We start from the raw sequence: 13,350 nt of genomic DNA, 5'->3' as shown, positions 1-13,350 counted from the left end.
ACAGATGGAAACCTTATCTTGGAATGATATCATGAAGGAATATTGTTCATTGAACTTCACTCACTCGCACTTTCAGCTAATTTGAGAAATTAAACTTTGAGGTGAGCCTTCCTGGCAAAATAGGTGGCAAGTTTTCAGGATATTGGTAATTGGATGTGAGCTTTCCAGAATTTGAACTTGGACTGTAGATTTTTTAACACAGATTGGCTACCGGAAGTTCTTACGGTCCAAATCATAATTGACATCTCGTAAATCGCGTCATTAATGCGCTACCCCCGCATAGGTCGCGTAGGTCACGCGTAATATACGTGAAACATAGAGATATACGTGTCGCTGCTGGGTCGCTGGCGTGCGGCTCGTGCGTACTTCACACGTCACTGACACAAAGCAGAGAGGATGTCATTTATGATTTGGGCTGTAGTTGCATTGATAGTATTTTTTCCTAGATTACAATGTTGATGTAGATTAGACTGGCCTGCTTCTCGGGCGTTATTGATCTACGGGCAAACTAAAGCAATGTTGACTCAAAACTTCATGGATTACCAACCGCCTTCATGTTGCACTGTTTAATGGGCAAATATTTGCCAGGCAGATGTGTTTGCTCTGTCAACAATATTCACTTGAGCCCAAGTTACATATTTGCTTTTAATTAATACCCAACGAATTGAGAGGCATCATGTATTCTGGTGAGCAGACGAGTTGGTTGAGTGCAGCGCCAATCTGTATACATCGGCTGCTGGTGTTTGTAATACCTGCCCGGCTGCTTCCTATCCGCCACTCGGTGCTTCCTCTCGTGTGATTGGTTGGCTCCTCACCACAAGTACCTGGTGAGACTTGAACCAGAACAGACGCCTCCTTTCCAGTTGTTTCCGTGTTGTAGGTCGGCTGCTGAACGCTGGCTGCCGTCTGGTAATTACACCTTGCCAGCTGCCCTCTCCTTCCTGATTGGTGGATTTCTGACCGCCAATACCTGATTTTCCAAGCCAATAGGAGAACTAGCTGAGGTTGGAGCTGACTCTGAAAATGTGCCAATGCATCTGGTTGCCAATTTACCTACAGTGTGCGGATGACTGGGAGAAACCAAGCACTATCAGATGACTAATGTTGCCCATATCTTAAAATAGATATCTCTGTCGTAATGCTATGTTCACTGGGGGGTGGGGGGTGGGTGTGAGGTCCTCCGATGTGTTTTTGTTTCTCGAACTGGGTAGCTGCTTGTTTCACCCAAAAGATGGTGCGGGTACAAGTAGAATGTGTCCAGCCACAGTGTTCAATACGAATTATCTCCATTAAGTTGACCAATTGGTGGACAAGATCAAAAATGACTCAACCAGTTGGCAGAAAACAATTGTGCGTTGTAGTTGCGCCAGTTACCCTTGCCATCTGGGCTGCTTGGATACTTCAGCATTAGACCAAGTGGGAAAGCACTAAGGTGGTCAAGAATGCGAGTTGGTTGCAGGTATCTTTATACTGCGTCAACTAGTGGAAGTTTTTCTTGAAGCATTTTGCTGAAATGATCTTCATGTCTGCAAATGTGGTAATCTCCCGCAGGTGTCTTGACAGGAGAATCGCTTATTGTTTCATGGAAGGATTCCTCTGTTGCTTCGAGGAATGCATTCCCGTTCTAATTGTTTTCACTAATTTCAGGTATAATTGTTGACGGTGCCTCAAGGGCGGGCAAATAAGAGCTGTGTTGGTGCCTTCAAGGTTTTCTCAGTTCTAATGCCTGACCAATCAAGAACAAAATACTACAAAGGGGAAAGGAGGGTAGCTGTCTGGACATTCCAATATAATAAAGGCCCAATCTTGATTCCCGACAGGCACTCGATGAATCCCGACTCAATATTCTGACCTTCCCAAATGTTCCCAATTGCTTTGCCTATCCTGGTAATCCCAACCATTTTGGGATGTCCATCCTGGCATCCTAGAGAAGACCATTCCCCTCGACCTTCAATTGTGTGCAGGGCCGGAGAAGCAGACATCAACCCCTGATTTCTTCAGAATTTGTTTGAGTAGACTCCAACCATGAGCCGATGCATTACACAGTGCAGTGCATTGCAGCGTTTTTGCCTCACCATGGACTGCGAGTCTGTAGACCTTGTGGAGCAGATGAACGGTTGGATACACTGACTAATAATGTCAGTCAGTCTAATGATGAAAAGAACTGTTTACCTTTCACCATTCAGCAAGAACTATTTGGATAGAAAACAGATCCGGCATTTTTTGTAGCTCATCTTATTTTAAAGAAAGCCAATTTTACAGCCGCCCAGTCAGAGGTGAACTATTTTCAACCAGGAATAATGTATTCCCCTTGGTAAACATACCTGGGATGGATTTACTTTCAGTTGGAAATAAACACCTTTTAATTGGTTTTTTAGTCACACTTGGGAATAGTTGTGAAAAAATTGGTTGGCTAGATCTAGATGTTAAAGATTATGTTGCGGTGAAGTGATAGAATGGTCTCAAATTAACTTCAGGGAACACTCAATAGGCCTGGATAATCAGCCATATGTTGCTGATTTAAAGGAGGGTGAATTCTTTCAATGGCATCATACGAGTTTATACTATAGTGATGTTTTCAACAGCAGAGGGCAGCATGATCTCTTGTGTGTTTCATTGCAAATACGTCCTCCCCGCACACAATCTTTGATGCTGTCTTACAGGCCTGTTCACTTGCTTTAAGTTGCAAGCTTGGAGAGAAAAAATCTGTTTCTTTTGACTGTTAGCCGAAAGAATCTCGGTGATGTTAGAATGTTGGTGGGGCTCAATCCTGACTGTGAAACTGGCAGTGGAACAACCCAATATTCAAAACTAGTAGTCCTAACACCTGATCTTGGCGCTTTTCTTGCTCAAAGACATCCAAGGAAACCACAGTTGACAGGCTCAGGGAGTGCGGCATGTTGGAACAATCTACTACTCACTATTAGACCTAGCTGCCTGGGGCAAATCCAGGAGTTCAAAAGTGCCAGGCTGCCAATTTCCTCTTCCCCACTCAAGGAATAAGGGAAGAAATTCTATTCCATCGATAAGGCAGTTGGAGAGGGGAGTGCAACATGAAGGATGGATGTTTTGTTATGACTGGGAGGGAGGTTAGGAACTGCATTAGAACACTGTTTGGATGGAGGCAACAGATTAAATATGACAGACAGGGCTGCTTCCAGGTTAATTGCACTTCAAGTGTGCATGTATTTCCAATACATTATTTTCGATGCTGCACAATATTATATACAGAAAATAAGACTGGAACGAGAGGCTGATGAAGATGAACTGCTGAAAATTTGTTTGTAGCTTTTCCGTTAAAGGATGAGTTGAGGTTGATCACTCCTGTTACTGTTTACAGAAGGTAATCGCTGGAGTTCCTGTACCGCCTGCTAACCTGGTGCCCACCTCATTGCATAGTGCTGCCGTGTACTAAATAAACACCATCACCGCCAATTAGTTTGGCCGAAAATGCTGGCGATGTTTAGACACCGAAGAGTAGCGAAAACAGATGTGGAAATGATACTAACATGGGGTTACTTGGGCTTATCTTGTCTTGTGTGTGAGGAGAATGAAATGATGGGCTCATTACCTGTGGAAGCATGCCAAGGATGTCTGCTCACCTTCACATCATACTGCATTGGGGGAAACACTGACTCCAGTTGACTTGCTAAATAATTGCTACTCGCTAGTTTGTTGCACAACTGATCTTGCAGATCAGTTGTTGCAATGTGTTCGGCTCCAAAAAATATGACCATTTCTCAAATCTTGGCAGTGAGACATGTAACAGACATAATAGTTAGAGCGATTATGCCTCCGCCCATACGTGCCTTGTCTTGAACTTCTAGCAGTATTGCCTCCATAGCCTCCGCCCATATGTGCATTGCCTGGAACTTCTAGCAATATTGCCTCCACCTATAGGTGCCTTGTCTGGAAGCTGAGCAATCTCAATACATTGAGGGTCGAGATGCTCCTGGACATGTATGGTACCTACCAGCTTTGGGTAAATATCTGCACCATTTGGGAAGTCTGCAGTCTGCCCGCCTCAGGGAAACAGCTTACTTAATGGGTAAACAGAACTCCTTTAATCCACTCCATGAATTGTAGGTAGCTAATATTAGCAGTTGTGTATCAACTTTCTGAGGTAATGAAGTTAAGCCTCTGAATTCCTCTCCCAAACAGATGGTAAGATGCCAATACATTGATTACCTTTATGATGCCAATTTGAGACATTAGGTAGACATGTTGCATTCACCTCATTATTATTAGCTTGGTTTTACATGATTTGCAGGTTGCATACCTGAAAACCCCAGGAATCCTCCACGATTTCATTGCGAGTACAGTGCTGGATTGTAAAACCTGGTTCCCACCAGCAAAAGGGTTAATGATGAGAATGCAGATGCTATTTGCCTTCATGTGGCTAACAATTTGAAGGACTTTCTATATGCGTAATGAACTCACCTATACTCTGTTGAGGACTTTGAATCCCCACCATGATGGGCAAAAGTTGGACTAAACATGTTAAAAGTTGTAGATTTTGTATTCAGTATAAAAGCATGTGTGTGAATGTGTACGGTGCCCCCCCCCCCCCCCCCCACACACACCAATTTACCCTATACCCTGACTAATATGATCATTCTCAATGTCCTACTGCTGACTGACCATGGCTGGGTGTGCGAGAGCTGGGCAGCAAACCAAGACACTTGGTTCTTCAAAGTTAGGATAGATGGCAGCAGCAGTGTTTCATGGCTCTTCAAGACGAAACATTGATTGACTGATGCTAGTTGCTGCATGTGCCTGTGTTATTTTTTAGTCATAATGTATACACCATCAGACCAGTGCAACTTCTTCATTATATTTTTTTTCATCCTTGTGTAAACCCACCTTAGATAAATTATGGAATTTGAAAATATTTTTCTTTGGAAAATGTTCAGTTCAGTTACCAGTTTGACCTGATTTTTATGATGAGGTTCAGATGGGAGGTTGATTTTGATACAGAGGGTAAAGAAGTTATTTTGATAAGATGGATAATGATAAAGGTGTTAGCTTTACATCTTTAGGCAATAGTTATCATTGCCATTGGTTGAGCAATTCAGCACCTTTGGGATGAATTGCATTCTGAGAACGACTAATGATAAAATGGCAGCATAAGATAAAGCAAACGTTCATGAAAGTATACTGGTTGAACAACTCGGCACCTTCGGGATGAATTGCATTCTGAGAACCATTGATAAAATGGCAGTATAAAATAAAGCAAATGTTCATGAAAGTATACTGCAAATTACTGATAAAATTCCTAGAACTGGATGCTGGCATATGCAGCTAGGGGTTTGTTTGAGGACCGGAGAAGCAAACATTTACCTCTGATTTCCTCAAAACGATAGTTGTAGAGATATGTAGAGGGCGCTCCGATTATATTCGTGAGTAGAATGCCTGATGCAGTCCCGAAACCCAGCCTCCACACAAAGTTGATAAGAACTGACTGTAAGTTTAGGAATATGGGAGAATTTGTGGCCGACGGTGTTATTTACAGTTCCCACTGATATAAAGCTATCCTGACAGACAAAGCTCTGAGATCACAATACCCCCTGTGAACCCTCTCAAGAAGAAATGGCTTCCATAACATCTAAGTTGTAGTCTTTGGCTTGTTGAAACATGTTGGTAGGCCAGCCGATAGGGCCGGTAATATGGAAAGGTATGTCAATCACCGTTTGAATGACACACATCCAAATTCTATATACCACACTGAAAATACCCAAATAATCTCAATTCCACTGTCTGGTCAATTTTGATTGGTGTTGATTTTGATGTATCGTTTCTGCGTCAGCCAATCATAATGGACCGCAGAGACCAACCAGTTAGTTCAGGTCAAGTGCGTGTCATTGTCCGTGTTCAGTCCTGTGGGGGATTGCCAGTGGACCCATCGGTCTTGGTCCGCTGAGCATGTAAAATCGCTTTGTGCTTGTTAGAGAAAATATTTAGTAATCAGTCTGGAAAATTAATCATGTTTATGGTAGTCATGGTTGGTTGGTGGTGAATATGGGACATCTCATCTTGGGGCTCCTGCGGGGAGACCGCCAGATATCATTTTATGGAATTTGAAAGGATTTCCATTCAGGGTGCACACATGTGGTTTGGCGGATTGCTACCCGTATTGTTGAATAAAACTTATGGCGGCTTTAAGGGTTGATCATAATAGGCACCACCATTTGGGCTAGAACTTGAAATCCTAAAGCAATCAGACCTCCTTCAAAATGAAGTGAATGCCAATTTCAAGTGTGGAATCTGTTCTCGGGAAAACAAAGAACTGACTCCCAACCTTAAAATTGGTATTCACATCCTTTCGAATTCTAAAGTTCAAGATCTAGCCTAAGTGGTGGTACTACTGCCTATGGTCAACCCTCATTTCAGCACTTTCCACCAACTAAAGTCTGTCTAGAAGCGTTTTGCACTGACTGTCACTATAGCTCTCCTCAGCGAATGCATCTACTGAGGTGTCAAGGAGCTCTGCAGTACATTGGCCTCACTTGAGCTGAAACAACCAGCCAAGGGTTCGAACCCAATACCATTAGACTGTCTCAGAGTGAGAGCGAGGGTTGGTTACTTTGTTCAGTACGCCACCACGAGGTTAATATACTCAAGGAATCAATTGCAGTCCAACCAAATCATCACTCTCTTTTCATTTGGAGACAATCTCATGCAAGGGGTGGAGCATGTTTAGCATGGTGACCCAGGTAGCCTAGGATAGCTGAAGTTGTTTAACAACATTTGTGGCATCACACACACAGATTACAAGTAATTTTGTCATCCTGCAGTTTGCTACTTGTAACAGTAGAATTTCTGAAATGTTTGAGGGAGAGGCTTTCATATAACTGGCCTTTTCGAACTTCATCCAGTTATCTTTGAATTGAAATTTTTAACATATCATTTTTGCACTAGCTAAATCTTAGTCCTCAGATTTTGTAGGCATGCTACAAAGTTTGCAGAAGTACAAAGCCATGCCTAGAATCATATCGACTTCTCTTTAATTAACTCAGATTTTTATCAATTTACATCTAATGATACGTTTGCTGCCAAGTCACTCTTCATAGAAATAGCTCCCAATGGCGCTGTCTTCGGAATGTTTTCGGCTATTTATGCCGAGGGAATGGGGACAACTTGACTGGAAAACTGTGAGAAATCTAAGCGGCCAGAAGGCATTTGATGTTTATTGCAGCTAGTTAAAGAAATGTGGAATAGTTTTGTCAAAACAAGTTAACACTCTTCTCGACCCTTTCAGTGGCACTGAAGGAGAAAATGTCCATAATTCGTGATCTATAGTCCATGACCTAAAAGTTTATCCAAGAAATCTGATTTCAATTATTTCTGATCGAATGGACATGATGGAAGTAGTCTTTTCATGAGTCCTTTGAACATCATACGTGCTGACTTGCTTTTATAGACTATACAAATAATTATGAGATATTCCTTCAAGAGAAATTGAGTTCATCTTCGATTGTTGTAATTTTGTATACATCGAGTTTTTGTTCCACTCATGAGATTTACTGTCAATCAGCTAAACTTAGGATAGAGTGGATATATGATTGGACAGAATGATTCTCCTGTTCTATTGTTGATTTATGACCATTCTCTCATCTGCACAACCATATTGTAACTTGTAATTGTCCGACTTTCAAGACCTTCACTAAAGTGTCAGCCAAGGATCAAACTTTAGTCCATATCTTTTCATTTGGAACGGTCAGGTTCTTGGCCAAGATTTTCTACAAGTTTTTGTTGGGTGTTTGATCTCAGTGATAGGTCGTATGCCATAAATCTTCGTAGGCTCTCGTGTCTATCTGTAGTTGATTGATTCTTTCAAAGTTCAGTTGATTTATCTGGCTATAAACTTGAATTGTCTAAATGTTTTTGGTCCCATTGTAAGACGTTCATTGTTCAGCATAAACAAAAGAAATGTAATAACATCCCTTAAAGGGACAATATATAGGCAGCAGCTAGGCAGGCAAGATAAAGTTAAACAAAGTCGCCAATAGGGGTCTCTCACATCTCACAGTAGGTCGAAATGATTCACGCTTGTATGAGGAATATATTTAGTGCCGAGTCTGACATGACCAAGGGCCCTTATTTTGTATACTAGTCACTTGAAGATGGCCAAATTAGCCCCTCTACTCCTGCCTATAGTCCCCCTTTAAGTATTTGCCATGCCTCGATACATTGTCTGTTGTGTTTGATCCTCTAAATACATTCGTTGTTATTTTCTGTCATTCCAGGCTGACACTGAAGCAAGGAGAAACCAGTTGATGCGAGATATGGCCCATCTCAGGCTGCAGGTGAGAAGCCGGACATATGATGCTCCGTATCACTATCCTGACTATCAGTAAAAATAAAGAAAGTGGTCCCAAAGATGTAGTGTTCCACTCAAAGTTGTGTCCTTGTTCCTGATGTCTATGAGTATAAGTTGGCATTGGCTCTGAGGCTTCTGGCTCATTTTACTCATATACTATTTGTCGCATACTTACAATATATCTTTGTGCAGACTTGCCTCCATTCTCTAAAGCAGACAATATTTTCAAGCAGTATTCTCTCTGCCAGTAACAACTTCCATATTGTGACGTCACTGTACAGTACACATTGCGATTGCGTAGTGTAATCAAACTGAAAATGGCCACGATTACAGATTCACACTCACTTTGCGGATAAAATTACAAAAATGTATGTCGTTTTCGGGTGACTGGAGGGCCTAAAATTTGTATTAAAATTAAATGACCTGGCCTGGGCCATTCAGGGGCAATGGCAGCAAATTAAAGCAGGGACAGCTGCACGAGGAGGCTGGCTCCACTCATTCAATGACTTTATCCATATTTTTCAGGCCGAGGTGAACCAGTTGGAAGGCTCCCTGAAACTGGAAAGTAACCCTAACCTGCCACCCTATCTTATCCCAGATGCTTCTGCTCTTACCGATGGTCTAGATTGTATCAAGCATATGGCTAACAGTGCCAGGTTTATTATCATTATTCCTTTGGCAGGTAAGACCAGACCCCATTGGTTTACCTTTGGCAGGTAAGGCCCAATTGGCTTCCGCAGGTGAGACCCCATTGGTTTACCGTTAGCAGTGTTTAGCAGGAGGACTGTCACAGACTTTCTGAAAGGTCTTTTCAGTGATTTGGCCAGGATGTTCTGGGAATGTTCAAATGAAGATGATGAAATGTGAAATGTAAAGTGTGAAATGCTGTCATGGTAATAACCACAGTTGGCCTCTTGAGCCCTGACTATAAAATTGAGACCCTCATGTACAATAAAACTGAGACCATGCTTAATCAAATGAGATGGTTTGTTGTCGATTCCAGTGATAGATAACCTTGACTTACTGAAGAAGGACAGCTGTAACGCCCGGGAGGCAATCCGATGGCTTGAGATGGAGTTCAAGAAAGGAAATAGGTAAGGTGGGGCAGCGGTAGCACAGGACTCCCAGCTGATCGTCACTGCTTCGTTCTACTACTGATCATGTTCAAGTGAGTGCCTTCTGGTTGGTCCTTAAGACCGCTGATTGATTTCTGTGGAGACCGGGGTAATAATATGGTATCCAAAAAGAGCTTTAAACAGGATAAGATGGACAAGCACTATATAACAGAATAACTCATTATTTTCAATATTTTCATTACTACTCACTGTGCATTTTAGAAACGTTTGAATTTGTCCTTGAAGAAACTATTCTTAATGAAGGAAAGATTACTTTCATGAGTTTTTCACAAGCCAGTTCATATGCGTATAGATAACTGGCAGGAAGCAATGGTGGGCGGCCCCAGAACATGCAACAGAGTCGCATTGCTTGTGACGTCTGATGTAGTGTCATGGCTGTGTTGCACTCTTTTGTGCAAGTGAGTGTTGATAAAGGGACAAGATTTTTTTAGAGAAAAAACTTGCCTTAGGTCATTGGCTTCCGTGTTCAAAGCACACACTGACCATGTCACAGTGTGCGCGCATCCCCTCCGTATGAACTCCCCTTGCCAAGTGTGTCACCAAGACCTGCTGCAACTGGGCTTTCATCATCATCATCATCATCATCATCATCATCATCATAATACAGGCATTGTAACCCTTTTAGAATTTTCCCGTAAGTATGTAGGCCACTCTTGGCTACCGTCTGCCTATGTGGATCTTTTACTTGCCCTGGCATTGGTAATATAGACAAAGAGAAGTAAATGCTTTTACTAAAAACATTGTATGCATGTACACAGGCATCTATGTACAAAACTCAAGTGAAAGCATTAACTACCGGTAGTCTTTATTCATATCACTCATTGACACTCGGGTACAAGGAACCACGGGGAAGCCTCATCCGACAGACTCTCGAATGTTTGATACGTTGCATCCATTCATGCATCACAACTTCTTGTGACTTCATATGAACTTTGTAAAACACCTTTTTTCATCTCCACAGGTATGTTCGAGCTCAGAAGAGTAATGAGAAGTCGTCTGCATCGCCTCAGAAGAATCTGAAGAGAAAAGACAGGGAAGCATGGTAAGTCGATGAATGCTCATAAGCATCCTGGCACAGGCAGCATCTAATTGAAATTACAGGCTGATTAGGGTTAGAAAATTACATCTACTCACCAGGGAAGTGTTATGAAGGGCCTGTAACTTGCATAAACTTGGAAGCGCTCCAAGCAACTTGTGGCAAATGAAGTCATGTTCGATTAACGCGACATTGGCATAGCTTTTTAAGGTGTGGTGTGATGTGATGTTCCAATCTTGTTATTAAGCTGCACATATGTCCTTTAGGCCTATGGTTCTTCTTCAGAGTTCCCTCTGCTCTTGGAGGAGTTATTCTTCAGGGAGTATTCCTCCTCCAAGGCGGGATGAGCGTTTTTTACGTGACAATGCAGTTAGGCACTATATTATTGGCCTAGTGACTCCACCTTTGGCCAAACTGTGAGGCTTCTCTGATCTATACGGTAATATGCTGAGCACAATTTTCCTTTGGATTAGGCGTCAAACTGTTCAAACAGTCATTGAGGAGAGTAATTAATCGGAATGCATGTTCTTCATTACAAAAATATTAACTTTACCTCAAACCCTGTGCCTTATTCCACAACCACCACCATGTGCCATGGACAGACTGAACTAATGAAAATGCATTGCAATCTCTTCCAGGTACTTCTTGCAGGCCATCAGCTGTTGTAAATACTTTGCCCACCAGCAGTCCGAGTACAGCCCTAAGGACATGGTCAGTTACCTAACTAACCAACCCCTCGATAACCCTAACTTGACCCCAAGGATGAGGGGTGCTGTAGCTGCTATGAAACAAGATGGTAGGTATCGGGAGGGGGGGGTCCGTTTACCTTTAGGTTGTTAACCAGCCTCTTGATAACCCCTACTTTAACCTGAAGATTAGGGCTGCTGTGTCTGCTTTCAAACAAGCTGTTTGGTACAACGTAGTCAAAAAAGTGCCACATGTAGAAACCGTCACTCTTCTGATGTTGAAAACACGAACAAGAAGTAAAGCTTATGAGCTAATTTGTCTTCCCAGCACTTTGGGTTGGTAAGAGACAACATCGGTTGGAAGAAGATCTGTGTAGCCTGATCATTGACACCAAGACTGATCAAGGCCTTTCCCGGTAAACTGCTGTGCTCAAGTTATTTTCTAAGGTGAACCCAGGACAAACTTCATAATAGGAGTTGCTTTGCTGCTTGACTGTTCACTTTAGTCCCAGCTATAGTATAGGTGGTGCACCGTCTTTGTCCAGCTCCCACGATCTTGTACTAGTTCTGCTACATCTCTGTTGCCAAACTGCTTCAGGGCATTGTAAAGAAAATGTCTTTATTTTCTGCAGGCATAAGTATCGAAATGGTGAAGGATTTCTACATAAAGTGGAAGGATACTCTCGAAAAGGACAAAGGTTGAAGATGTTAGGTAACTCGACGTGGGCTCTTCTCTTGACTGTCTCACCCGTCTCACCCTGACCGGGACCCAAGTATGGATGACACTGAGTTCTTTCGGTTCTAACACTTGGATGGCATATGATATTCAGTGGTGGATTCCTTCAACCAGCCAGGGCTTGTCTGGACATGTTCGATTTGTCAAATTTCTAGAAGAACGAAATAGTCACTGCTCATGACGTCTGCTTCTTTATGACAAGGGATCAAAATTTGTAGCTTGTGTTCTTAAATTCTGTCAAAGACAAATACACATCTCAAAAATGAGAAGGGATATTCAATTTTGACTCGGTTTCATGTAAAAAAAGGTAATCACTTTGTGTGGAAATTTATTTGATTACTTTGAAGAAATTGTCAAATGAGAAGGGATATTCAATTTTGACTCGGTTTCATATAAAAAAAGGTAATCACTTTGTGTTGAAATTTATTTGATTACTTTGAAGAAATTGTCAAATGTGACTTAGCGGCTTACAATAAACTTTTATAGTAAACCTGGTCTTATTTCATATTTTATTCATTTTTGACATGTCTGAATTCAAACATTGTTCTTGGCACTTTGGTCAAAATAAAACACTTGTGAATGTGGAATAAAGAGTACATGTGCCATTTTGGGAGCATGTCAAAATTATTTTGAAGCTAAAAAAATAACGAACACTGTACTGTACTGCACTGTACTGTCTCCAGTTCTTGTTTTGTTGTCTTGATTAACCATAATGTATAAACTTTTCGTTTTTCGTTTTTATAAGCTTCAAGGTAATTTTGACACACTCGATCCTTAACTTTTGTGTTGTCATTTCTTCAATACCTTCAAAGTGTAAATTGCCAAATTCTCGTGGAGTTTTATCACAACTGCAATTTGCAAAGATAAAAATTGTGAAAAGATATTTTTTGGTCTGAAAAACCAAAGGAGATTTTGTATTTCACAAAAATGAAAATTGTGAAAATTTAGTTTTCACAAAAATGTTTGCAAATGACAAAAATTAGTAGAAGTAGAAAAATTTGTTACTTTACAGTATTAAAAACCGAAGTACAAAGAAGTTGGGGCTCTCTGTTCATTGTTTGCTTTCTCTCCTCTGTAGGTGGTGGGTTGTGTAGCTTTAACAAGTTTTAAATTGATAACTTCATCATAGAAAACACAGGTAAGATATCACCTTCTTCTGTTCATTTTCAGGCATTTTGATTGCATGCGTTTTGATTGCATGCGTTTTTGGCGAGCTCTGAAGTAAATCTAAATATTTTTTATGTCATGTCAGTTTCTTTTTGGAACCAAGGACACACAGAGTCCCTGCTTCTATTGAATGTTTGCCTTGATACAGGGATGTCAAATTTCCAATTCAAGGTGGAATAAGACTTTTTCCTGTACTTAATGCTAATTTTATTGGGGATCAGTGGCAGAGTGGTTAGAGCGCCGGGCTTATAACCAGGAGGTTGTAGGTT

At 41.5% G+C, this 13,350-nt stretch overlaps 1 protein-coding gene across 2 annotated transcripts in view; it reads left to right on the top strand.

Annotated features, from left to right (window-relative positions):
• The window catches only part of LOC135482691 (nonsense-mediated mRNA decay factor SMG5-like), a 39,570-nt gene extending 26,639 nt beyond the window's left edge, over nucleotides 1-12,931 (top strand). For both annotated transcript variants that reach the window (XM_064762953.1, XM_064762954.1), the window contains exons 19-24: nucleotides 8,247-8,306; nucleotides 8,846-9,002; nucleotides 9,324-9,414; nucleotides 10,418-10,498; nucleotides 11,131-11,288; nucleotides 11,811-12,931. In XM_064762953.1, the coding sequence (XP_064619023.1) occupies nucleotides 8,247-8,306; nucleotides 8,846-9,002; nucleotides 9,324-9,414; nucleotides 10,418-10,498; nucleotides 11,131-11,288; nucleotides 11,811-11,881 (618 nt within the window). In that variant the 3' untranslated portion in view covers nucleotides 11,882-12,931. The remainder of the gene's footprint in view (nucleotides 1-8,246; nucleotides 8,307-8,845; nucleotides 9,003-9,323; nucleotides 9,415-10,417; nucleotides 10,499-11,130; nucleotides 11,289-11,810) is intronic.
• Nucleotides 12,932-13,350: the final 419 nt, after the last annotated feature.

Source organism: Lineus longissimus, chromosome 2 (genome assembly GCF_910592395.1).
Source record: "Lineus longissimus chromosome 2, tnLinLong1.2, whole genome shotgun sequence".
In the NCBI taxonomy this organism is placed as follows: domain Eukaryota; kingdom Metazoa; phylum Nemertea; class Pilidiophora; order Heteronemertea; family Lineidae; genus Lineus; species Lineus longissimus.
Note: the sequence above shows the minus strand (reverse complement) of the source record. Positions and strands in the feature narration are given on the sequence as shown.